Source organism: Mauremys reevesii, linkage group 12 (genome assembly GCF_016161935.1).
Source record: "Mauremys reevesii isolate NIE-2019 linkage group 12, ASM1616193v1, whole genome shotgun sequence".
NCBI lineage: Eukaryota > Metazoa > Chordata > Testudines > Geoemydidae > Mauremys > Mauremys reevesii.
In genome coordinates, this window is record NC_052634.1 from 8983831 (window position 1) to 9010862 (window position 27032).

At 44.7% G+C, this 27032-nt stretch overlaps 2 protein-coding genes, 1 long non-coding RNA gene and 3 other non-coding genes across 11 annotated transcripts in view; 1 reads left to right on the top strand and 5 right to left on the bottom strand.

Annotated features, from left to right (window-relative positions):
* Positions 1–7630: 7630 nt before the first annotated feature.
* Positions 7631–14591, bottom strand: HSPA8 (heat shock protein family A (Hsp70) member 8). Its single transcript, XM_039496102.1, has 9 exons — positions 14456–14591; positions 12976–13185; positions 11971–12176; positions 11679–11831; positions 11009–11564; positions 10415–10617; positions 9728–9926; positions 9055–9287; positions 7631–8068 (listed from the first exon to the last, which is right to left on the bottom strand). Exons 2-9 carry the CDS (start codon positions 13178–13180, stop codon positions 7883–7885), a joined length of 1941 nt encoding a protein of 646 aa, XP_039352036.1. The 5' UTR covers positions 13181–13185; positions 14456–14591; the 3' UTR covers positions 7631–7882.
* On the bottom strand, positions 8678–8775 carry LOC120375953. The gene has a single exon (XR_005586885.1). It is a non-coding gene; the product is annotated as a small nucleolar RNA SNORD14 (small nucleolar RNA).
* On the bottom strand, positions 10063–10158 carry LOC120375956. Its single transcript, XR_005586887.1, has one exon. It is a non-coding gene; the product is annotated as a small nucleolar RNA SNORD14 (small nucleolar RNA).
* On the bottom strand, positions 10682–10772 carry LOC120375954. The gene has a single exon (XR_005586886.1). It is a non-coding gene; the product is annotated as a small nucleolar RNA SNORD14 (small nucleolar RNA).
* A 114-nt stretch (positions 14592–14705) lies between the features above and the next one.
* Positions 14706–27032, top strand: part of LOC120375460 — a 37126-nt gene continuing 24799 nt past the window's right edge. The window contains exons 1-2 of one of the 2 annotated variants that reach the window (XR_005586559.1): positions 14706–14859; positions 20561–20653. This is a non-coding gene — a long non-coding RNA (uncharacterized LOC120375460). The remainder of the gene's footprint in view (positions 14860–20560; positions 20654–27032) is intronic. The other variant, XR_005586558.1, reaches the window with a different exon arrangement.
* LOC120375456 (CXADR like membrane protein) overlaps positions 21889–27032 on the bottom strand; it is an 81363-nt gene continuing 76219 nt past the window's right edge. For all 5 annotated transcript variants that reach the window (XM_039496106.1, XM_039496103.1, XM_039496105.1 and 2 more), the window contains one exon: positions 21889–25680. In XM_039496106.1, coding sequence (XP_039352040.1) covers positions 25386–25680 — 295 coding nt within the window. In that variant the 3' untranslated portion in view covers positions 21889–25385. The remainder of the gene's footprint in view (positions 25681–27032) is intronic.

Below are 27032 nucleotides of genomic sequence, written 5' to 3' on the forward strand. Positions count from 1 at the left end.
AGAGAGCAAAGAGGCACTGTGGTTAAGGCAAGAGACTCAGGAGTCAAAGTTCAATTCCTGGTTCTGTCTGACACCCTGTGCAGCCCTGGGCAAGTCAGTTAGGCTGGAGTTTCCAAAGGTGCTAAGGGAGTTAGGTATCCAAATTGGGTGTCTAACTCCCTTAGGCTCCTTTGAAAATTCCAGACTTAATCTCTCTGTGCTTCCTTTCCCCATGTGTAAAGAGGGGACAATAATACTTCCTTTGGCTGTCTTATTTATTTAGATTGTAAGTTCACTGGGACCAAGACTCACTATGTATATTTACAGCCCCTAGCACAATGGGCCTGATCTCAGTGATACAGATAATAAATACACACAAAGTACACACCATGTATGATACCACCCAAGAACTGTTATGCCAAATAGCTAGACACTACGAGGCAGTAATGTAAGTCCTTGCTGGTCTGTAGGCAATGACACCCCACGCCCTACAAAACAAACCAGCACTTTTCCTCCATCAGTCTCAAAACACTTTGCAAAGGAAAGTAAGTTTCATTATCCAGTGATACAGCAGCTGGATCTGCTCAGGCAAATCCACGTGCTCACAGAAGTAACGTGCCCAAGGCCTCATAGCAAATCCATAGGCTTGTACCTTAATCACTGGACCATGCCATCTTATAGTAAGTATATCCATGCAAGGGGGAAGAGAGGGTTTTTTCAGATGAGACCGGGATTTCAGATGGCTAAGCCAGCTCATAACTATGGGGGGGTCAGGAGTAAACTTTCCCCGCAGGCAGGTTATCCTATAAATGTGCAGTTTCTTGCATCTTCCTCTGAAGCACTTGGTACTGGCTACTTTCAGAGACAGGCTCCTGAGCTGGATGACCCAAAGTCAATGAAAGAAAGATATACCTAAGGAAAAGCTGGTGCAGTTGCCAAAAAGCCGCAGTAGGACACGACCCAGACTTTCCTTTGCTAGACTGGGACTCTTGCTGGTTTTTGTCTTGCATGAGGCTGCAGTGCAAATCTACCAAGCATAACTGTACATGAGAATTCTTCCCTCAGCAGTCAACCCACCAAGCCAAGATACTTTGGCAGTAGCCTTTTGCTCTGTGCTGAATGGTCCAGTAGGATGTTATTATACCTTTACTCTAAAATGAATGGCCATAATCCTTAAAACACACAAACACACACCAGCAGACCTGTGCATTGTGGGGGAAATCTAGCAGCTGGTCCAATGTGGATGGAGCATCTTAATGGGACAGAGTCACCATAGATTTGTACGTTGTTCAGAGTTTGATGAGTATTATTATACAACTAATGCAGCCTAATGACTTCAGGAGATACAAACCCTACAAGGCTTTCCAGAGAGATGAAATCCAGAGAGTTTATCCTAACTCTTAAATAAACAAGGAATTAACTTCCTGCCCTTTCTAAGCAGGCAGTAATTGAAGCTTGTGATTTATGTGGCATGCTCTCCTTGCAAGGCAGTTAGAGATGGGGCATAATTGGCCAGTTCTTGCAAGGGCAAATAGTTATTTCACAAGTCCTAGAAGATGGACAGCCAGTGATCAAACAATTGTGATAACCGCTTGGCCATAAATGTATCAGTTACAAGGGGAAAGCACTTGAATATGCTATTTATCTTGTGAGGCCTCTTGCCTTTTTCATCAGTTGGTCTCACTCTCAAACAGAACAACAAAACATTGCTGTTTTCTGCGCTCTTTTTATTTATTGGTTTTGTTTGTACCATCCCATTTCCCAAGAAAAACAGGATCCTTCAAGATGCATGAGTTTTATCTCATTAGCTGCTCTCTGCATTTCTTCCCCGGCTTCCTGCACCATTAGGCCACATGAGATCTACCTGGCCAACAGCTCTGGTTTCCAATTGACAACATAGAAATTGATATCAAGGAACAGAATGGCCCTTCAAGTCAGGTAGGCTGTCTGTGACAATAGGCTATGCCAGATACTTCAAAGAAGGTTATCAACCCCACTGTACAAGCTGTATCAAACTGTGCAACACTATACCATGGAAATAGGACAGTAATTCTTCCTTAGCATCTCCCGTGTCTCTGACCTCCTCTGCTATCTTCTCCAGTCACCCACACATCCTCCTATAGTCTATTCCATTTAGGACAAAGGCTCCAAGCCTGGTTTTCAATATGTCCTTTTGTCCTTGTAAGAAAAACACAGGATCAAAATTCTTAACCTGTTACTTTAGTCCTTGAGAGCTGTATAAACTCTAGTTTGAGTGCTCATGTGACCTCTAAGCCAGCCGATAGCCCATCTCTCTTAAAATGCACCTCTCTCGTTACTATTGGTTTTATATTTGTAGGCTTTAAACTTGTTGGGGCCAGGCCAGTATCATGGCGCAAGGACATTCTGTGTTTGCAGGGTGCCTGGTGCAATGGAGCTTTGATCCTGATTGGGATCTCAGGGAGCTACCTTCACAGAGATATTTAGTAATGATCATAGTTAAATCACACCCTGGGATAGTATCCTGGCCTTGTTAATCTTCAGCTGTGCCCTGCTCGCTAAAATAGTGTTAGCCCTAACCGAGAATCTGAAAAACTGTCCCCCATTAACAGAAGCACTGCTTCTCTTAATCTGCACCCATGCAGTTAAATATCTGGTTTGCTGTGAGGTGCACTCTGCATAGGATGACCAGATAGCAAGTGTGAAAAATTGGGATGCTGGTGAATGACAACAGGTGCCTATGTAAGACAAAGCCCCAAATATCGGGGCTGTCCATATAAAATCAGGACATCTGGTTACCCTAACCGTGCAATGCTACAACCCTTGTGCTGAGATCTCTCTGAATAAAATATTTCCGCTGGATTTAATCTACACTCCTAAAAATGAGAAAACAGCCAGTGATTTTCTGAGTCAATTTAATAGATTAACAACTGCTGACACCTGGTGGACAACAGAAGTACTGTGTCTGTCCTGAGCCAGAGATGCATTTACTGCTGGCATCCCTACAGCTAACCGCTTTACTAATTCCTATCTAAATGCTAAAAGTTAATATTATTTGCAGGGTTTACTGCTTAGTCTTATTTCATAGCCAAGCATAATTCATTTCACTTCTCTCCAGGCAGAAAATATGTTGCTATTATTTGTCTTATGATGTTTAGGGTATTCACTGACCTAGGCACTGTTCTAAAAGACAGTCCTACCACCGAGAACTTATATTTTTAAGTAGACAAAGAGTGGGAAAGAAAACCAAAGCACAGAGACATGAAGTGACTTGCTCAAGGTCATAGCCTGTCAATAATAATAGCTCACCTAACTTTTACATAGCACTTTTCATCAGCTCTCCAAGTGCTCTACCAAAGAGGTCACTATCATTATCTCAGTTTTACAAATTGGGAAACTGAGGCATTAGGATGGGAAGTGATTTGCCCAAGGTCATCCAGCAGGCCAGTAGCAGAGCTAGGAATAGAACCCAGGTCTTCTGACTCACCATCCAGTGCCCTAGGCACTGGAGCATGTTGCGTCTCCTCGGGTATAAATAAATAGTACTTTGTGTTCAAAGCACAGAACAAACATTATGTAGTATTTTAACCCTCTCCAAAGGGTAGGTGTTAATTTCTCCATCTTATAGATGGAGAAATTGAGGAACAAAGACTTTTTCAGGTAGTCAGTAGTGGACCTGGAATTAGCACTCGGGAAATCTGCCCATGTACTCAGGACACTACTCCACCCTCTTTAATTTATACCATCCCTGGACCTCCCCTTATGCCTAATACTAACCCTTGCCTAGCACCTAAAAACAGACCCTTTACTAGTAAGTGACCCCACTGAAAAATTAACTATGTCTATGCAACAGGAATTCTTCAATCATCAGTATGACTGATTGAAACCCACTATTATGGATGGAAACTCAAATCAACCACTAATAATCCCAAAACCAATCCTGGCATGATTTAACTTTATTCCCAATCTGAGCTCAAGAAGACAGAAGTCCAATAATCCAGCGTAGTTAAGAAGAGATTTTCAGGGCTAAAAGGTAAGGTGTTTATTTTTTATTTCTGAGAATTACATGGCAGGAATGAGGTCAGCAAAGCTGAATTCTGATTCACTGCTGTGGCTAATACATATAAGGGAGTGCAGCCCCTCCCTTTGTTCTTGGGCAAGCAGTGTACGTTGTGAGGACATAGATGGCACGTGTGCCCCCAAACGACACCAGTGGACCAAGTTTCCAGACCCGTGCATACATGGGATACCCTTAATGGGGATTCACCCGAACAATACCTGAAGAACCTGTATTTTCCACAAGTGTGTTGCCCGGATTAGTGGGGCACCAGACTCAATGACCCAGGAGAGTCCCTTGTCTAGGGCTGGAAACATTACTGAGATACTGCCTTTCAATGGATAGCGTGTAGGACAAAGCAACCTCAGAGAGGAGCCCATAGTCAAAGCCTCAAAGCCCACACTGTTGTGCTTAAGGGGAAAGGTCAATTTACAATAATAAAGCTGGAAAGCATAGGCCAGATGGAGACCAGGTTTCAGCTAGGACGTTACACTGTTGGAACAGGCCCAGGAAGCTATGCAGTTATGTATCTTCATACCACACCTTGGTTTATGGCAAAGACAAAGGGTCAATCCTTCTGAGAAAGGCAGCCATCTCTTCCCCTCAGAATTCATTTTTTCTCAGCTGCTTGAAATCCAGAGACACTGTTAATCCTCAGCATAGGTTACACCACCACAGGTAGGTGCTTTCCCTGCTGCCTTGCCCACATCCCTCAACCTAAGCCCAAAAAATCCACATCCCACAGAGTGCTGACAATACATCCAGATCCCCGATGCATGCTCTTAAAAATACTCATCTACTTTTCTTCTAGTATTACTCATACCAGCTCACTAACATGAATCCATTTGACTGGATGACAGGCAAGCTTTTCCTCCTTCAACCAACAGCCTGTTCACAATGGCAGCAGGCACCTGAAAGGGATAAACTGAAATTGGAGCAGAAAGGTATAATTTTTATTTGATCCCTAGGGTCTAGCAAAACTCAGAACAGGAGGAATTGTAAATATGGCCAGTTCAGAGGCTCCATGGCATTTTTGGTTCCTTTTCAGTAACCCTGTGCAGAACTTTTCATCTTCTAAATGCTTCACCAACAAACCCCCCCACACCCTGGCAATGGCAAGAGCTAACCCCTTAGGTCTGAAGTGATTTGGCTAAGACCCCAGAGGGTCAGTATCAAAACTGGGATTAGAATTTCAGAAGGTCCTAGCCCCAAATCCTTTCTTCAGAGCACTACATAATTTATCTGAGATTAAGGAATCCTTCAGAAAACTGATTCCTGCCCACAGATCAGCAACTAAGTTGTAAAATCTGCTCTACCCTGGGATGAGTATCTGCTCAATGATTTTAGACTTCTAATTCCAGTTGGCCCCATGTATTATTAAACTAGGCAGCTACAAAGCCAACCTTCGGCCACTTATTCTGTTCTGCTATATGGAAACACTTCCCTCCCTGCTGTGCTCTCACTTACTCCTTTATGAAAAAGGCAGTTGGGTGCTTTACAGAGTTATTTTAAGTAAAGAAAATCTGTGCCTAATGGCCTAGCAACTCAATCCTTAGCAACAAAACCTTTTCTGGGCAGAAGCATCAATGGAAAACCAGGAACAAACAAGGTCTTGTAAATCCCAAGAGCACCCATGGAAGGGGGTGCCAATGGGCATTCATGAAACAGGACTTGCAGAGATTAAGTTAGAATGAGGAGCAAGTCCAGTCTGAACTTTAGCAAGACTAGGCAGCAAGATCTTTTGCTCAAATTTCCCATCTGCTGACACTGAGAATGGGCATTACTGCCATGTGTTGCTAACCAGTTAGAGGAACTACTGAAACTAGGTCTGCACTGAAGAATGTAAGTCAATCTGGCTGTACAAGCCTGGGGGGGGTGCAAAAAAAATCCATACCTGAACCACACAGCTAAGCCAACCTCAATCCTATCAGACAGTGGTACAGTGAAGGTAGGTAGGTAAACTACAGCAACACCTTTGGTAGCTGTAGTGTGGCTATATATAGCAGTCAAAGTAGACAATATCCTTTAGTTGGCTGTCTCCACCCCACTATTTCACCTTTCATGGCTGCAACCCTAAAGCACAACTAAGCTAATTTGATTCTGTATTATACCCATTTAGTCCAGCTGTGGAAGAAATTTGAAGCCATGTGTAGATGCTCTCATTCAGGCTCCTTTGTACATGTTTAAGTTTCAGCAAGCTCAGGCCACTTTGATTCTACCACTTAAACAGTGCTTTAATGCTTGTTAAAGTAACATAATTACATCTCATGCTGTTAAGCATCCCCCTGTAGTCAAGCCCTGCTGGAGTGGTGTTCCAGAGCCATATAAACAAATTTGCTGTTTAGGTGAGGGTTGCATCTCAGCATCCCCAGAGGAATATTTTGACTGTAGGCTAAATATAGTCAGGAGTTTGCACTTGAGTTCATATGGGTTTCCTAGCACAGTGCAGGATATGTTCACTAAAGGTGTTAGTTTCCTTTAAGTTTCCCAATAATTGGGGAAGTTCCTTTCATAGGAAAGTAGGAATCCTTTATCACAAGACTTTGCTTTGGGCTAGTAATGGCTGTAAGGGAAGCTATCAGCTTTAATATCTAGTGTCAAAGTTGATACCACCTCTGTAATTGAAACCGTTTGACACCTCTGGCTAAGAGTTCCATTAAGTTGCAGCACAGAAGTGTGCATTTGAATAGCTTTCTGAAGATGCTTCTTTAAAGCTAAGAGGTTTAGTATGACTTTTATAGCCTCTATGGAAGAAGCAATACTCCCAACCCCGACAGTTTGGCAAGTTACTAGTTTTACAGTAATATTAGACAGTGAGCAATTTACCTGTCACTTTCTGCCCCCACTAATTGGCACCCCTGTGAGGTGTGGTAAAAATTACTTCAGTCTAAAGACACCTTGTGTGTAATTTTGGTGCCTGTTAAGGAAATGCTTGACCTATATCTGTATAACACACAAACAAGCTATCTAACCCAAAGAGTGCTTGCTTTAGCTTTTTGGCACAACAGAGGAATGTCTCTGGCCAGCTGCTATGCCTAGTCAGTTTGCTTTCCGGAAGTTTGTTGAGTAAATATTAACATTTCCCTCCTGCATCAACCTACATATCTAAATCATTCAGGTCTGCCAACTCAGTGGCATGAAGTCCCATCCTCACTACTCCTCTTCCCCCCCCCTCCCCCTGATACAGAGAACCTGGTAAGAGCTGGGTCTCAGTGAGCCCCTTTCCCGCAGCAAGCCTCTAATGGGGGTGGGGGGGTTCACATTCAAACAAACCATTATAAACACTGGAGGCAATCAGGGTTGGGGGTGGAGGTTCACAGCTTGCTACCCCCAGGTTATACACCCCCAGTTTGAGAACCCCTGCTCAAAGCATAATCAGACCAAAAAATGTTGAGGCCAGAACACTGATCATTTGTAATAACTTGACCATTCTAATTGTTTTTTGCCAAGGTCAAGCATTAAGGAATTTGCTGCTCATGTCTGAGAGCTAGACTTGAAGAAGCAAAGCCAGTCTCATGTAAAAATTGCTTTACAGTTACTCAATTCCTTATGATAACTACAAGTTGCTTTTCTTTAAAAAAAGAGTGGGATGAATCAAGAACAAGAGCCTTTTGATGCCAATTAAATAAGTTTTATTCCTTAGGACATGAATTGCATTTGCACTTGTTTACAGTACTGATAAAGTGCAATGGTGTTCACCTTCCGGCTCCTGTGCACATGTTCAAGTATTTAGAATGCCTAAAATGCCCAGAAACAATTTATACAGCAGCTCAAATATGGAATTTTTTTTAGACTGCCACTGCACCCAGCCTTGAGTCCTTCAAATTCTAAGCAATATCCAGCTGCGGAATGCTGCTTCCAGTGCATTTAATCCACCTCCTCAATGGTTGGTCCAGATGAGGCCCCCCCAGATGGGGCAGCTCCACCACCAGGGAATCCACCAGGCATGCCACCAGGCATTCCTCCTGCACTTTGGTACAGCTTGGTGATGATGGGGTTGCAAACCTTCTCCAGCTCCTTCTGTTGATGTTCAAACTCTTCTTTCTCAGCAGTCTGGAACATAGAGAGCAATTTGTACACTTGCTGCAAGTGTGCCCCTGGAGGGCCAGCTCAAGAATTTACCTTGGGTCTGGGTAAGATGGCACCTTAAGACAAGAGTGTACTTAAGCAAGCAGGGGGAAGTTTGCACTATTATAGCTAATCTCTGCTTTCCTGGGTGACAAGGATGGGGAGGGGAGAGAAGTATGCTAAGCAAGTCATTTGACAAGCTACAAGGAGGAATTTGGAATCTAGAACTAGGTGTAAACACAGAAAAGTTAAGCAGAAGGAAACCTATAGGTTAACAGAAACCACCACTAAAGAGCTTGAGACTTATGTAGTGTGTTAATATTCTATAGGAGTCAGAGACTGTCAGAACAGTTTTTGCAAGGAATTGCTGGTTGTTTACCAGTGCAAAAAGTGCACTCAGGAAGGGAAATATTGAACTCAACCCTGGGTTTAGCAGGCCAATGCTCAAGCCACTGAGCGATCCCTTTACCCATTCACAAAAGGCATCTTTTAGCTTTTGTCAACTAGAGTCTGATCTGACTATCTTTAAAAGGGAGGGAGACATCTTGTAGCATGAGGAGAAATACAAGGCAGTCTTTTAGAAAGATTTTATGATCGCTCAGACATCCAAGGAAGGTACTTTAAGCCAACACTTGTCTTTTGACTTCTGGTGGAAACTACGAATGGCATTGGAATCATTTTCATCATTGCGACCATTAGTGACCTCCTGCCACCCAACCCAGGCCAACAGCTACAGCCTCCCCATAGAAACTAGGAACCCACCTTGGATTTTGGCACTGCCTTCTGTAGGCCAACACAACACAAAAAAAGACATTAGTTAAGATTAGTGGCAGGAGACTGCCAGTTTGTTGCTGCACACTGATGAAGCATGCGCATTCTCAGGTTAAAATGAGTCAGGAAGCTTTGTTGGAGCTTTTACTTCCAATTTTTTGGATGAAATTCCTCTCATGGAGCTGTAATTTTAAACATACCTGATTCTTGTCCAGCCAGTTGATAATTTCATTGCATTTGTCCAGGATTTTCTGTTTGTCCTCGTCACTGATCTTGCCCTGGAGCTTCTCATCTTCAACAGTGGCCTTCATATTGAAAGCATAGGATTCTAGAGAATTCTTAGAAGACACCTTATCACGCTGTTTCTCATCTTCTGCTTTGTATTTCTCTGCTTCCTGGACCATGCGTTCAATGTCTTCCTTGCTTAAGCGACCTGGAAGATTATGGCAAGTCAGTTGGTGTGTAGGCCACATTACTTTAAGTTTTCTACTCATGGAGTGTGATTTTTTTAGGGCTCAAACTATCAACCCATGGGGTTTTTTTTGGAGTGTTCAGTATGCAGAACAAAAAAGTACAGTCCAATATTGCACCAGAATTTAATGCCTGTGCAATGTGCAACATTGTTTTAACTTTCCCTATCAGGACAAATTGGTGACTGGGCAGCTGCTTTAGCTTGGGGCACACCCCAGCAAGGTGGTAGTTGTGAGAAAGGAGCTGGAACTGGTGGTTCTAGTACCTCTAAAGCAGTAAGATTGGACTTTCATTCAATGCATCACTGGTATATGCACCCCCGCCCACTTCAGGGGCCATTATGGAGTCCTACAACTACTGCAGCCACCTTACAACCCCACCAAAGGACTATGCACTGCCTACCTTTGTCATTGGTAATTGTGATCTTGTTCTCCTTGCCAGTGCTCTTGTCCACAGCAGACACATTAAGGATGCCATTGGCATCAATATCAAATGTTACTTCAATCTGAGGTACACCCCTTGGAGCTGGAGGGATGCCAGTCAGCTCAAACTTGCCCAGCAAGTTGTTGTCTTTTGTCATGGCTCTCTCCCCTTCGTAGACCTGGCATGGGGGGAGAACAAGAGCCAACAAAAGCATAAGCATTTTGCTACATGAAGTTTAATCTGTTACATTAAAGCTAGTACTTTCAACTTTATTTTCCTAAGGATCAGGAAGTCAAGTGAAGTATGTGTTATGGTCGCTCAGACATCCAAGGAAGGTACTTGAGCCAACATGGGTCTTTCAACCTCTGGTGGAAACTACGAATGATTTTGGAACATTTTCATCATTGCGGCCATAAGTTACTCCTTCACAGGAATCAACTCTCAAACAGGGAAGAAATTCTTCAAACCCACCATGTCTTTATAGTCTACTCACTAACTCATCAGCAGATCAACTTCCATTGTAAGTACAGTACTAACTTACAAGAGGAGTTGGAAGTTTAAATGGATGAGGTTACACTCGTTTTGCTGCAGTAGAGAGGTGGTGAATGCAACGAGTAGCAGCCCCGTAACCCTCTGAAGAATCATTACTCCAATCCAGATATATACCTGAATAAGTACACCAGGCTGGTTGTCAGAGTAAGTGGTGAATGTTTGAGTCTGCTTAGTGGGGATTGTAGTGTTTCGCTTGATCAGGACTGTCATGACACCTCCAGCTGTTTCAATACCAAGAGATAGAGGAGTGACATCCAACAGCAGCAGGTCTTGTACATTCTCAGACTTGTCCCCAGACAAGATGGCAGCCTGAACAGCTGAAAAGAAAAGTCAAGTCAAGACACTGCCAAAAAATACTGTCACTGGAAAACAGGTATCAACTCGCTCAGACATCCAAGGAAGGTTTTAGCCATCATCAGTCAACTTCTGGTGGAAACTACGAATGGCTTTGGAACCAAATTCATCAACGCGAGTAAACTGGAAAGATGCTATCCCATAGAATTTAAGAAATACGCTTAGTGAATATACTGTGCCTATGTGATTTGTCGTTGATGCTATTGTGATCCACAGGTCACAAACATTTAAGTATAAGCTTGGGAGACTCTTACTAGCCATAGCTTGAGTGTTGTGTCAGTCTTTTGCAGACTTCACACACACAGCCAAAATCCAACATTACATGCCAAGAAATTTATGGGGGAAATTAGTTACCTGCACCATAAGCCACAGCTTCATCAGGATTGATGCTCTTATTCAACTCTTTGCCATTGAAGAAATCCTGCAGCAGTTTCTGAATCTTGGGGATTCGGGTGGACCCACCAACCAGTACAATATCATGGATCTGTGATTTGTCTAATTTGGCATCCCGCAGGGCCTTCTCCACAGGATCCAGGGTGCCACGGAACAGATCAGCATTTAACTCTTCAAAACGAGCTCTGGTAATTGAGGTGTAAAAATCAATGCCCTCATAGAGAGAGTCAATCTCAATACTGGCCTGAGTGCTAGAGGAGAGGGTACGCTTTGCACGTTCACAAGCTGTGCGGAGACGGCGAACTGCTCTCTTGTTCTCAGTAATATCCTTCTTGTGCTTACGCTTGAATTCAGCAATGAAATGGTTGACCATACGGTTATCAAAGTCCTCCCCACCCAAGTGGGTATCACCTGCAGTTGACTTTACTTCAAAGATGCCATCCTCAATAGTGAGGATTGAAACATCAAAAGTGCCACCACCAAGGTCAAAGATAAGGACATTCCTTTCAGCTCCAACCTGGAAAGAATAGAGAGTGTTTTCTGTTACGTATGTGTCACATCTCACCAATATTGAGCTGACTAGGAACAGTCTACTATGCTGTTTAGCTGTTCTATATTACAGCTTGCTCACCTTCTTGTCCAAACCATAAGCAATAGCAGCAGCTGTTGGTTCATTGATGATCCGGAGCACATTGAGACCTGCAATGGTTCCAGCATCTTTTGTGGCCTGGCGCTGGGAGTCATTGAAGTAGGCCGGTACCGTGACCACAGCATTAGTAACAGTCTGGGCAGGAGAAAAAGTCAGAATTAGCTGAGACCATCTACATGGTATATGAACATATGAAATCAAGATCAAGCAAGGTTTGAGACCATTAACCCCTTAAATTCTAGGAGAGCTGAGCTACTCTGTTTACAAATCTCACCTTCCCAAGGTATGCTTCTGCAATCTCCTTCATCTTGGTCAATACCATGGAAGATATTTCCTCTGGGTAGAAGCTTTTGGTCTCTCCTTTGTACTCAACCTGGACTTTTGGCCTGCCAGCATCATTCACCACAGTGAAAGGCCAATGCTTCATGTCAGACTGGACAACAGCATCATCAAATCTACGACCAATCAGCCGCTTTGCATCTGAAAAGAGTTGCTATTGTCAGCAATTCTAATTCACTTTGTAATCATTCTACAAAAAACACGCTGAGATTAGAGACAGGATATAACTGAAGTGTTAATTCAAATGAGGCAACTCCCCTCCCCAAATATCTAGCTGTTTTGGTCAGTGGAATTATGGAGACTCCTGCCATGGTATGCGCAGATTTAAGCCATCCTATCTACTAGTATCAGGACAAGGGCAAAAGTCTCTGCTTTAGGGGTAAGTGGAGGTTGCATAATTTAGAGTAGTAGTTTTCCACCTTGGGATGTGCAGACCACCCTGAAATATATTGGACAGTCTGCAGATTACAGGTTGAAAAAACCACTAATTTAGAGCTTTAACCTGTATACTAGTTAAAAATGGAACAGTTGAACTCAATGAAAGCTGAAAACACAATAAGCTTAATATAATTATCTGGGATCATTTCGAACTATGAATGGAACCGGAGTCTAAATAACTTATGCCTCATGCCAATTTGAGCACCAACCTACAGCACAGGATGTGCTGTAAAAAAGGCATTTGGTTCCTTCAGTCCTAGAATTTGTTCATTGAAAGCAACCAGGCATTGCTGCTTAAACTGATGCCAACATGCAAACAATGGAGATGTAGATGGAAGGAGCTAGAGTCCTCACATCCAAATTAGAGAGCCCAATTTGGCATGAGGCTATACCACCAACAAGCTGAAGAGCGATACAGTTTATGCTAGCCAAGCAACAATACAGCAACTTTATTCAGTTTAATGTTCTCATCCCAGTTTTAAAGGCTCATGTCTTTACTTACCAAAGACTGTGTTAGTAGGATTCATTGCAACTTGGTTCTTTGCAGCATCGCCGATCAACCTCTCTGTGTCTGTGAAGGCAACATAACTTGGCGTGGTTCTGTTACCCTGATCATTGGCAATGATTTCCACCTTGCCATGTTGGAAGACACCAACACAGGAATATGTGGTGCCAAGATCAATTCCAACTGCTGGTCCCTTAGACATTTTGCCTGTAAATGAGAAGCTTTGTTTACTACACATGCAAACACTTCAGTGTGTGTTGCCCATGTTTAACAAAATCTCCTAAATTAGGTATAAGACAAATCAGAACCAATGTTTTCCTTTTAAAAACTAAAAGCAACAGTAGCAAGATTTAAACTTCATGAGTTTAGTAGCTAATGTTTCTATTTGCTTACCCGCAAAGTATCAATAATTCATGTGGAGTTGTGCCTTTGTTCTCATAGCTAGTCTGAGAGACTCAAGATACCATGTGGCCTCAGACTGAAGCTAACAAAAATAATTTACAGGAAGAGACAAAATCCCTTGCAATTTAGTAGCTAAGTGACTCATGAAGTTTACATTTACAGCTAACCCTTAAGGTCACGTGGTCTTTTAGTCGGGTGGACAAAGCCACAGTCCATGCCTGGGGGTACAGAATCCTGTATTACTTATTGCAATTTGGCCAACAAAAGCTGACGGGATGGGAAAACGTGGCTGCAACTTAATCCCGTTCTGCAGCGCAAACGCCCCGGCATGCGGGGTAGGAGGGGCTCATCCGGGCCACGTGGGTGAAGGTGGCGCCGGCTGTCTCCATACTGCACCACAGCAGCCGTCTCAGAGCCACGGGGAAACGCAGCCAGGAATGAGAGCGGGCGCAGGGACTGAAAGACCCCAACATGCACCGCTTCACGCAGCCCACGTGCGGGCCCAGCCCCTCGGACTACATGTCCCAGCATGCCCCGCCGCACCACGTGGCCGGCAGGCCGCGAACTCTAGCGCCTGCGCTCTCGCCGGCCCCTGCGGAACCAGCCGCTGGGGCGGTGTCACGCGGACAGTTCTTCCCTCCCCGCCCCCCCGAACCAGCGGGACGCGGCGCTGGGCACGTGGGACGGGCCCAGGCTGACGCCGGCCGGAAGCCACAAGTAGTCTCCCCTCCACCCCCCCCCCCCGCAGGGAGCCGAGCGGCGCGGCCTAGCTCGCTCCCCGCCGCTTGCCGGGCCCAGGGAGCCGGCAGCCGCTGCCGGGGCGGACACGAGGACACCCGGGAGGGGGGGCTGGGCCGCGAGCGCGCCAGCCGGCTGAGGGGGAAGCTCCGGGCCCCGCTTCCTCCACCCCCCCCTCCGCGAAAACAACGAACCGGGTAGAAGCGAGGCTGCAACCCCCCTCCCCGAGAGCCCGGCCGGGCTACGGATCCCGCCGCCCCCGCGCCAAGCCCGGCCTGGCTGAGGTCGCTCCCGCCCGGCATTCCTGGCTAACCGCGATTCGAGGCGCCATCCGTACCTGTTCAGCGCGAGGTGGCTCAGGGAGAAACGGTGGTGCTGGTGCTGCGGTGCTGAATGAGACCGGCTGCCGGCCCCACACACGCTTTATATACCCCCATCAGAACCTTCCAGAACTGACGCGCCCCTTCCCCGCCAGCCGGCCAATCCTGCCGCGCCTCCCCCCTTCAGGAGCCAATCGCGGCGAGCGGAGCACGCCCCCTCAGTGACGCACACAGGAAGGAGGCGGGCCTGCCGGCCGGCGTTCTCGAACCTTCATGCCCGGGCCCGGCCGGGGAAGGGGCCAGTCGCCGGACGGGGTGGAGCTGAGGAAGGGCGGGATCCAATCAGAGCTCCAGGCTGCCGCTTTATTTGCATACAGGGGACCGGACGCCGGCCGGTGGGGAGACGTCGGAAGGAAGGCCGGTAACTTAACCAATCGTATCACAGCGTGGCTGTATTTGCATATTTCGAAAGTGGGCGTGGGGAGGGACAGACCAATCCGAGCGCGGAACTAAGAGAGCTCGTTGCATAGGCGGTAGCGCCGGGCGCGGAGGGAGAGCGGGGACAGGAAACAAAATGGCGGTTTAGCGGGGGGGGCAGGGAGTCCAAAGGGGGCGCGATCAGGGGCGCACAGCCCAGGCTGGGGGTCACAGGGGAAGCCCCCCCCCAGTCCTCTCCTACCCAGGAGCCCCGCTACCCGTCCCATGATGCACCTCTTCCTGACCCCCCCCCGTGTATGTCTGTCGGGGGGGGGCATGCCAAGGTCTGTCCCCCAGTGCTCATGCCCTGCAGCGTGTCGCTGGGGGCCCGTGGTGCAGTGGCTCTGCTGTAGACGCTGTAGTAATCCATCCTCACCCATAGGTGCTGGAACGGGGCGGGGTGCTCCCTGCAGCACCCCCAACTTAAAGAGGTTTCCATTATATACAGGACCTACTGTTTGGTTCAATGGCTCACAGCACACACACACACTGTACAAATGGTTCCAGCACCCTGTGACCTCACCAGAGGCAGGCAGCTGGGAAGAATTCTTCCATCACGGAGCCCTGTCTACACCAGGGCACAGGTTGGCATAGCCATGTCTTGGGGGAGAGAGGGGCTAAACATCTCACTTCCCTGAGTGATGTAGCTAGGTTGGCCTGAGTTTTAAGCATCCCCCATTACAATCCAAAGCAGTACCACATATGGGGTGGGGTAATGTGGCCTAGTGAATAAGGCACTGGGCTGGAATTGGGGAGCTCTAGGTGCTTGTTCTGGTGTTGGCCAAGTCACATCACTGCTCAGTGCTGCAGTTTCCCCATCCCTAAAATAGGGGTAATGTTGCTCCTTGGTAAAGCATATTGAGCTCTGCTGACAAAAACTAGTATATAAGCTATGTATTATTAAAGGCAAAAAAACCCTCTCCCACTGCCTGCTCATTCAATACTCTTCAAGGTCAAGTGTTTCCTGTCAACCTTTGAAAACAAGTACAGGTTCAGATTAGATATATTACCATTGGTTTGTTTTTGGTTTGTTTATTTTACTTTTAAATAGTAAATAGGGAATAGTCAAAACAATTTCACGTTGAATAAGGGGTTGCTAATGTGAAGAGATTGAGTAACACTGCTTCACAGAAAAGTGCGATCCACCCCACCTCTCCATTACATATTTCACCCATCATATCAAACTAGAAGTATTGACACAGCAGATCAGCCATTGACTCATCTAACCTAGTATCCTGTCTTCTCCAGTGACCAGGACACAGCTGTTTAATTCCTGTGTATCCCACTGTGTAATATCATACCATAGGCTTCTCCATAAGGGATAATTCAGTTGTCTAAGTAGCATGGGTTGATTTCCAACAATGGCTAATGTATGATATTTTAATGGAGAGCATGCACTATTTGCATCTCACTGTGTAATACCAGAGCATACGGGAGGCAGTGTTGTCCAGTGGTTAGATCACTAGACTGGGGCTCAGGAGACCTGGTTTCTCTGTCTGGGTCTGCAACAGGCCTGCCAGGTGACCTCGAGCAAGTCACTGCATCTCATACCTCAGTTTCCCAATCTGTAAAATGGGGGAAATGATATTGACCTCTTTTGTAAAGCACTCTGCAATCTAATGAAAAGCATTGTAAATAATCTAACTATCATTATTATTGCTACCATGTGTTGGAATAGATTAATAGTCCATTTTGTCTGCTATGCTGTCTCCAATAGTGTCCAGTGCTGAATGCTTCGGAGGGAGGCAAAACAAATGTGTCTACTTATTAAATCTTCTATTATAGAACATTAGAGTATGCCACACCAGAACTTTCTGAGGTCTGTTTTGTCTGATATTCTGCCTTGGGGCAGGTCCATACTCACCGCACGGGTCAACGTGGTGAGTTCAACTTCTCCGAGTTCGAACTATCGCATCTAATCAAGATGCGATAGTTCGAACTCCCCGCGCGCTCCGGTCGACTCCGGAACTCCACCACCGCGAACGGCGGTGGTGGAGTTGACCTTGGAGCCACGGAGTTCGACCCCGCCGCATCTGGACGGGTAAGCAAGTCGCGTAGCTGAACTTGCGTACCCTAGTTCAACCCCCGCCCTTAGTTTAGACCAGGCCTTAGACAGTGGCCAGTTCTGGATGCTTTTGTGAAAGGTGTAATCCTGTTCCCCTACATAATGTACTTCACTATCTAATATACCATAGGATTTTCCATAGCAAAATAGGTCAGTGGGCCTATCAGGTATTCTATCACCAACAGTGGCCAGTGCTACATGATTCAGAGGAAGGCATAAAAACCTCCACAACATAGTGCAATACAGTACCATGGAGGTTAATGGTAATTGTTTCCTAAACCTGCTGGTGATCATTTTATGTCCTGAAACAATTGACAGTACTTGTAATTTTTATCCTAGCAACTGCAAATGCTGTTCTTATTTATAATACATCGGCTAATGCCTTTTAAAAAACGTACTTAGCTGTTTACTTCAGGGAACATCTCACAATATAATACATTTTTCTAGCAGTGAGGGTCAACCTGCAGCCTTCCTTTTTATCCTTTGGTGGGGGAGTAGGTGAAGATCCTCCATTTTCCCCCCATGCCCTAATTCCCTGCATCAGATCAATTCGCCTGTCAGAGGAAAACTGGCCCTATATTTGTCAGAAGGGGTTGCTTTAGGGTGATGCAGAGTTTTCTCCATTGAGGAAAATCTGGCCTCAATGGTATCTTTTCAATCCCACTTTTTAATCCTTTGTAAGCTTCTCTTGCCCATAATCAGTGCTAATGTATTGAAATAAACCAAGGGATAACAATGCAACAATCTCCACATTATTTATCTGAGTGGAAATATATATAGTAATCCACGGCCACATACCACTCATGCTATCAAAATGAGTTGTTGCAGCAGAAGTGTCCCAGCAAAGAGGGTGTATTTAAAATAGCAGCTAGGAAGGACATTTGTGGAAAATTGTATTTGTTCGCCTAAAATATGCTTCTTTAGGAACCTTTGATACAAAACAAGCATATGGCCCATCACAAACCCTAAACAGTCATACTACCTGAGGCTAAAAGATGGTCAGATATCTGTGACCGAATACACCCCTATAGTCACACCCTACACTCCATTGTAATAATTGTTGTACAAAATATGCCTTGTGAGGTATCATTTGAAAACTAACAACTCACTGGTCAATAATATGATGAAATGTGTATAGCAACATTATATATGTGCAAAGCTATAAACATAAGCTGAAATTAGATCTGAAATATGTTTACCAGACAAGTGTGAGTAAACAAGTTCTTAAAGACAAAGGAGACAGGAACAAACAGATCTGCATCGTAGCAAACAGCTTGAAACCTTTTTCAGCACAAGATTCCTTATCTCTGTCCTCACAGTGGAAATAAATGGGTAACCCTCAATAAAATGCATTTCAAAGGGGACTGGACTATAAAAGTGGGGGACAAAAACATCTCAAGGTATCTCTCTCTATCCAGCTCTCTCTCATTCACCTAAGACGACAAAAGAAACTGCCTTTAGACTTTGGGAGCAGATGCTGGCCTAAGAATTTGGTCATATGGTGAGGGACTTCACCTTGAACCAAATTTAGTTTGTTACGATTTAGTAGTAGGAAGCATTTTATCTTTATTTCTCCATTTCTGACTTTAATGCTCGTACATGCACTCACTTAAAACCTATCTCTTTGTAGTTAAATAAACTTGCTTTATTCTTTAATCAAAACTAATCCAGTGTTGTGGTTAAGCTGGGTGCTGTGGTAACTCTATTTAAAGTAGCAGACTGTTGGATATTGATCCCTTTAGCGCAGGCAACGGACTGAAAATATCTGAACTGTCCAGGAGAGGGACGGACAGAGTATACATTTTTGGGGTGAAATTCGATACTGGGAGTTTGTTGCAAATAGTAACCAAGGCTGCTGGAAGCCAGAGTGTGGCTGGTGTTTGCTAGCGGGCTTCTGGGTCAGCAGTGGTGCTGGACTAGGGTTGTGGCTATACACAGACACTCAGGGTGTGACCTGCATGCTGGCAGTCTGTTTGTGAGTGGCACAAGTGGAAGCTACAGCAGCAGAGCATTGTGAGGCATGTAGAACTGATGACTTAAATTGTTTTTAATTGTTCACTTTATTAATGTAACTTCATAAGTAAAGTTTTATGAATGAAACAACATTCATTCATCAAACCGGTTACCCCAAGAACTGGCTAATTGACAATAAAGATGTTTGTTAAGAGCCATAGCTGTCCAGTCAGTTGCCTTTGTAAGTTTCACAGACAATCCAATTCCTGCTTAAATCACTGAGACTTGCACTGTTTCAGTATTGTAACTTCTGTTCACTGTTTGCCATATTGTAATTCAAACCCCATTTTAAAACGCTCACTCCATTTTGTAAAAGCTTCCTCCAGCCTTCATTTTTGCAAATCCTACTGTAATCTTATTAGTTTAGTTTAGATGTGTGACTAAGGGCTTGGCTACACTTGCAAATTTGCAGCGCTGCAGCAGGGTGTGAAACACCACCTCTGCTGCTGCGCTGTGCGGCGCCTAAAGCGCGCAGTGTGCAACAGCAGCAGCGCAGCACGGCTCCCAGCGCTGTCCGTATTCCCCCCCCCGGAGGGGGGGAGGACAGCGACAGCGCTGGGAGAGAGCGCGCAGCGCTGGGGGCTGCTGCGCTTTCGCGCTCGCGCGCGCCGCGCGGGCGCGGCGGCGCGCTGCAAGAATAGCCAAAGCCAAAAAGGCTATGCCTGGCTACTTCAAAGCTGCGCTGGCCGGCGCGCGCGGGCGGCGCGCGCCTGCGCTAGCTGTGTAGTCAGCGCAGCGCCGCGAGAAAAAAACCTCTCCAGCGCCCCAGCTCCTCCAGCTCCTGTGGAGGAGCGGCTGGCAGCGCTGGGCTGGGCCGCTGGGGCTGCTGGGGCGCGCGCTGCAGCTGCAGCAGCAATTTGCTGCAGCTGCTTGTGGTGTGTGTTTTGCTGCTGCGCTGCACATGTGCAAATTTGTAAAGCCTGAGGTATGTATGGATGATGGAATCAGCCTCCAGCCCCAGCCTGTCCTGATGAAATAGAGTTCAAACACCACCAGCTGAAGATGCAGACAAGAGGCCTAACAAAGTAAGAAGAGTCCACCCTAAAAAGAAAAGGTACAATAGAAGGAAGATCAAAGCCAGGTCCCAGGCTGAAAGTCATGCCTGCAATTGACGGGTGATCAATCACCAAACCCAGAGGCAGCGTGACACAGCAAGACCTATAGACTCTGGATTCAAACTAAAGCCTACAAAAAGGATGGGTGAGATGGAAGACTTTGAAGGGTAACTTTCTGCTGTCAACATGGAAGGGCATCGGTGCATGCCCAACAGAGACCCAGCTCGTCCTTGTGCCCGGCTTTCCTAGCCAGTTAGCCACCACAAGCTACGAACCCAAGCTGCAAAATCAAGCCACGATCTCAAGCTATATTCAGGACTGATAACTATGCAGCAGCTGAAGAACATCTGATGGATGTGTGTGTGTGTGTGTATAGGTATTAGGTATAATGTGTGTGTGTATAAGGATTAAGATATTAGTTATTGGTCATAAATCAAATTGTTATCATAATAAATGTGGCATCTTTGTCTTGCCCCCTGAAAAGATCCTGTGTCGTTTTGTCTGTATAACAGGCACCCCAGGTTGCCAGGCAAGGGAGATGCAGCCCCTCACTGGTCTGGATTGCATCCCGGAATGTCATAATATCATAAACCAATTAGAGTCAGGTAAGCTCAGTGTTACTGTGAATTGTTTAGATTCTATAAATGAAGTAAAAATCCCCATAATAAAGTCAATGGGAGTCTGCCTGAGTAGGAGCTAGAGGTCTAGATTCTCTCCAGTCCCTGCATGGATGTGCAGTGAGAGAGGGTTCAAACTGTTTTCCACCCCTGTGCACAAGGGCAGGGTCAGAATTCTGTTTAATAGCGTTTTTTTCTGCTCCATACTAGCTCCGACACCCTCCCCTCACTCAGCTGTCTGAAAAGGTGAGGAGAGGCAAAGTGAGCCAGGGCCCTTCATCTCCACAGAGATGGTTGGGTGTGGAGCAGAGAGCATCCTGCACCCTCTCTGGGATACACACTCTAGGAGCCTGGCATTCCTCCTAAGGCCTCCAACCACATTGCAACCCCTCCAGCACACGGTGCAGAATTTTGCCTTGAATTAAGGACCTCATGATTTGGCCAAATATAATTATTTTGTTAGCGTCTAGAGTTTTGTGAAGCTTCACTAATGGCGATGGATTGTCTTTGTTGCATTTCATTTTATCATTTGCAGTTCTGTAGGATCTAAGGCTTGGTCCACACCTAAAAGTTAGATTATCCTAGCTATGTCACTCAGGGCTGTGAAAAATGTCACACCCTGTGCAATGTGGTTAAGAGTATGCCAACTGCATATCTTTGCATAAAACATCCAAGCAAGCAGGAAAAGCCAGAATCTTTGCAATGGAAATCAGTTAGTTTTTGAGGGTTTTATTGTCATCCTGCATACCATTTAGTAGATATCTCTGAAATGTGATGGTTCAGGTGTAGGGATGAATTTCTGAGGTTGTCTTTATTGTGAGCAGTATTTGTCCTTTATTGTGAGCAGTGTTGTGACTCACAATATCTACCCTACCTTATTAGTTTGAAATTTACACCCTCAACCTAAATATCATCAGTGAAATCCTACCTCCATTGAAATCAATGGCAAAATTCGTATTGATTTCAATGGGGCCAGGATTTCACTCCCTATTTATGTACTGTGTTCAATTCAGACTGTAAGGTCAGGGGCAGGAACTGTGATTTCCTCAGAATTTCTAAAGCACCAGACACTGCAAGTACAGAATGATTATGAGTTTCAAAACACTCTTTTACCAGTTCAGGGCTTTTGCTTGGTGTCTTGCTTGATTGTGTATAGTATAATAAAGCTCAGAAAGTAGAGCATTTTTTATTAGTTTAATTCAACTGCAGACTTTTTAAGTGCAGTATCTTTATTAAAAAACAAAACAAAACCAAAAAACCCCAAACAGTTTTATTAAATTGTTGATTCAAAGGAATCTATAATAAATATTTGTTTTCCTCTGTGTTGCTCAGACACAGGACAAGTACACCAATTATAGCAGGTACTAGAAGAGAGAAGTAAACTCAGTTTAGCCACTGAGAAACAAAATAAAACTACATAAGAATGTAAGCAATCACATTATAGCAATAATTGGTATACATCATAACAGTAAATGCTTTAAATACAATATTTTACAAAAAGTTTGGCTTATAGGTTAACTGAATTGTTTCCCTTCGAAAACTCCTGATTGTACCATGATGAACTCAGAAAATGTCCCTTTGAAAATGAAATGTTTATGATTCTTTGAAATAATCTCTATCTCACATTCCCTTTGTTTAGTTAGCTTTTTTCTTTTTGGTTTCATATTTAGCAATGAAGTTCAGTGTTGACTTCATTTAAACCTGTAAGATAATTGGTATCTGGTCTGAACAGCAGTTTCATGGCTTGTACTTTGCTAGTTTCAATAAAAGAATGGCAAGTTTGGCTGGGAATCTAGAGTATCAAGTAAAGGCTCAAAAAGAATATACAGTATCTTGTATCTAGATCAGCTCAGCCAACTCAGCTTTTCGAATCCTTAACCTCCATGCTCTGGTAATAAGCCTCTGGGTGCTCAGTCATAGATTTCTGTAATTAGGAAGTTAATACAATAATTACTTATATGAAATACATGTTCCCAGCAATGAGTTACATGTTCCCAGCAATGAATTTACTGTGGGTATGCTGGGTAAAATTGTAGCCTTCTGTCGTCATTTAAACAACAACTAGTGAGATTAATCTCTGTGCAGCGGTCCAACACAAAAGCTATGCACTACTTAACAAGTCCTGCTTATCCCATTACATACTGGTTTAACTTAAATCATTTTTTTTTTTTTTACCAACTTCGGCCTGGTCTACATGAGACAATTAGATCGGCATAACTATGTCACTCAGAGGTGTGAAAAATCCTTACCCCTGAGTGGCATAATTAAGCCGACCTAAATCTCCGTGTAGACTGCACTAGGTCGATGGAAGAATTTAAGTGTAGACAAGCCATTAGTTAAACTGGTGCAACCCCCTGGATAAACACTCATTTTGGTTTAAGACTGGCTTATTTCATTTTAGCTGCTCCTAATCAACTTGAGCTAAATCAATACAAACTAGGTGTAATGTTGATTTACGTCTTTTGTGCCGGTTTAACTGCATTGATTTTAAAGCATGTGCTTAGTTAAATGGGTGCAACCTCACCTGTAGACAAACCCCTAATTTCAACCACCTGTTTATGAAGGGGTAGGTCAATGAGAAATGTCTTTGCATTTTGGCTAGTATTGAAAAGATCATAAGTAAAACAATATCATGGCCAATACCATGCACTGCAGCATGAAAGCAGAAGATCTAACCAAAAGATGATATAATTTGGGGCTTTTGCAATGAGCTTTCAAGATTATATGTGTGACTCCAGACTATTCCCCTTGCACAGCAATGCTGATATGTTGCACCTCTGAGAGTGGTAATATTGTAGTTTGGGTAAGGGAGGGAAGTGAATATTTTTGCATGTGAAGATTAAGGAGGTTGGTTACTGTTATTAGAAAGTTAAGTTCTCCAGAATACAGGCCATCTAAAATTCCTCACGGATTCCCCCAAATGGCTATGAAACTCTATCTCCTGATAGAAGAAACATTTAGAGGTTTGTGTTTGATCAGGTTTTGGTGCCTCTGGGGGACATCACAAGCCATTATTTTCTAAAGTCTCCATCAAAAAGTCTAAAATACTTTGCCTCTGTCAGAAAAGGAGGTTAACTTTAATCCCTCAAATTAAAGAATTACAGATTCATACTTGCTCAGTTCTCTGTACAGTACTGGTATGTTTCCAATGGACTTCTTCCATGGGATGGAGAAAACCCTCTCCCATTGGTAAGAGTAAAACTCAGTTACCATAATTATTAAGTCCTGAATTTAGGAATACAGGAACATAGCATTTGCTGGATCAGACCAATGGTCCATCTGGTCCAGTGTCCTGTGCCTGACAGTGGCCAGTACCAAGTGCTTCAGAAGAAGATGCAATAAATACCAGGCTGGACAATTATGGAATAATCTGCCCCCAGGGGAAGTTTATCCCTAAAGTTTGCAAGTTGAAGAATGAGAGTTTATATCCTCTATAAATGTTTATCCTATCTAATATAATTTGTATGTTTCTTGTAAATGTCTAATACTTTTTGGAGTCATGCTATGTTCTTATGTTCTTATGTTATATTCTTACCTCAGTAATTGAGGTAAGAAAATTGAGTTCCACAGGTGAATTAAGTATTGCATAACAAAAGTATTTGATTTCAAATTAGTTTTAAATTGGTTGTCTATTCCCTGTGTGGCCTCACACCATGTTCCACCAACGCACCTCAGATCTTACTTGGAAGTATGCGAGACAATTCCACCACATTGTTCATTCAGCTGTGGGACAGTTCACAAGGCTTCTGCAGTACTGCTCATCCCAGACTTCTGCATCATCATCTCTGGTACCAAGAAGGACACACTCCAAGTTCATCCTCCAGGGCTTCTAATGCTATTCAATCACTAGCCCTCACCTCACAAGGGCCTTCCTTTATTTGGGATTCAGGGCCTGATTATGATCTCCCATAGATTGATTTTACCTTTTTGTAGTACCTTTTGCTGATTTATACAGTTCCTTTACAGTGGGACCATGTTGATATTCACTCAGTCTTCAGTTTCCTCTTGCAATTACTGTACCTGCATCCCCTAACAATGAAAGTCCTTTCTTCAGCACAAACATTACTTCTATCTGTTACATTACTGCTGGTTCTCAATACTGATTTGAGTTATCGTTTGCCATTTGGTTTGAGTTTTTGCCTCCTACTGTTATTTTGCTAAAAGGCGTCATGCAAAAATATGAAGCAGCTGACAATTCCCTTTGAAGGTGATCAGAGGACTATCCTCACCTAAGTTACTGCATCGGAGGACAAGAGAATGGCTCATTTATCAATTTCTTAAAAACCTGTACAAAAGATTTTTTCAGAACCCCACCGGAATATTTTACGTCTTGTGCCTCTGATGATCCCTTTTTAAAAAATCCTGAGATTTGTTTCCAGGCCCCAGAACATGACACTTAATTTTCACAGTGCTTAGCTGTCCAGATTTTCAGCTATATTTTCAGAGTACCCAACATTCCCTTTTTTAATATTAACTACAAAATAAAGCCCCCTTTTTTCTCCAACTTCAGAACTCTTTAAAAAAAAATCAGTGTCTGAACCGCAGTGTAGGAATATGCAGAAAGAGATGAAGTTGAGGGCTTCTCGTGGAGTGAATAATCAGAAGTGGTTAAAAAAAAAACAACTACCCAGGAAGATAAGCTAATCTAATTATTCTTATATGGCTGGTGGCGTGTACAGTAGTTCTGGATGGCTGGAGTCTCAGAATTGCAGGTGAGCAGTCAAACGGTCTGAAAAGCCCGGCTCTGAGCAGGCAGCATGACTGGGGTGGCTCCCATTTTCACCAGGGTGGCATGGTTAACTTTCTTTGGATCAATTTCCCTTCCCTCTGTCTCCACCCGGCTGTACTGCGGAGGAGTTATATGAGGGGTGGCTTCCGTGGACAAAGTCCGTTGGCTGCGAGAGGCACTGTTGGCTGTCGATCTAGTTGAGGAGGAGCCTGAACGTGAGCTTCTGGAGCCAGAGGAAGAGGAGCCGGGTTTGACTAGATGGGCTTTTGGAGCCTCTGCATCTTCTCTGCAACCAAACATGAGAGATGGCAGAATTAAAATACCATGAGAACAGGACTAGTCACGCCCACAGATTATACCAGATTGAGTTGCCGCTAAGATCAGGAGAGACTTCTTAAGAGTTTGTATCATTTGTAAAAGATATAAATAGCCTAGTGGTTTGAGCAGGGTGCAGTGACTCCTGAATTCAATTCCATTTGACATCTGACTTGTTGCGTGACACTGTGGCAGGTACCGTAAACTCTGTTTATCAGCTGACCTAGTTGTAAAATGCATTTAACAACTCATACCTCACAAGGTTTTATCACTTAATTTTATCTGTAAAGGGCTTTGAGATCTCTGGACTTAGTGCAGAGGTGATGTGCAAAGAGTTCAGATACCGATGGCCTGATTCTGCAATCCCCGCCCAACATGAATAAGTACTTACTGATGTGAGCAGAACCCAGTGGGGCCAGTCGTGCAGTGCTAGTAAATGCTACTGGTGTAAGGGGTGCACAGTCAGGCATGTAAAAAAGGAAGAAGATGAAGCAGAGTGAGGAGAGATGGGTAAAAAGATGATTTAGCAAGAGCTAGAAGCTGGGACTGAAACAAAAGGTGGAAGGGAAATGGAAAGCGAGGGGTTGAAGCAGAGAAAACAGGCCAGGAATCAGTCTTTAGGCTGGGGCTTAGCAAAGTAAGCAGCTTACTTCCATCAGACAGGCATTTTAATAGCTGTCCTGACCTCTCAAAGGGCAGAGAGATCCACTGCTGAATGGATTGTAAAGACCCCTGCCTACTGTTAAATGGATGTCAAGTGAGGGCAAGCACTCCTTAATAAACAGAATTAAGGGTGAAAGAAAGTGAGGTGTTCTCCAAGGGCACAGCTTGCTGAAATGCATTTCCAGAGATTTCCTTTTCCAGGAATTTCTCTACTAAGAACTTTGGGCAAGTTCTGGTAGGGACTAACCTCTGCTGGCCTACACTCATAATGAGTACATCAAACCTGTATCAGCAGCGGTGTTACATCAGCACTGGGTAGAACATGGGGTGGCTCTAGCCATTTCGCCGCCTCAAGCACGGTGGCATGCCGCGGGGGGCGCTCTGCCAGTCGCTGGTCCCGCAGCTCCGGTAGACCTCCCGTAGATGTGCCTGCGGATGCTCCACTGAAGCCGCGGGACCAGCGGACCCTCCGCAGGCACGTCTGCAGGAGGTCCATCGGAGCCGCCTGCCGCCCTCCCGGTGACCGGCAGAGCGCCCCCTGCGGCATGCCGCCCCAAGCACGCGCTTGGCGTGCTGGGGCCTGGAGCCGCCCCTGGGTAGAACTTCAGTCTCCACTTTCATGCTGGGAGAATTCTTTCACTCAGTGCTAAAGCCAGAAGC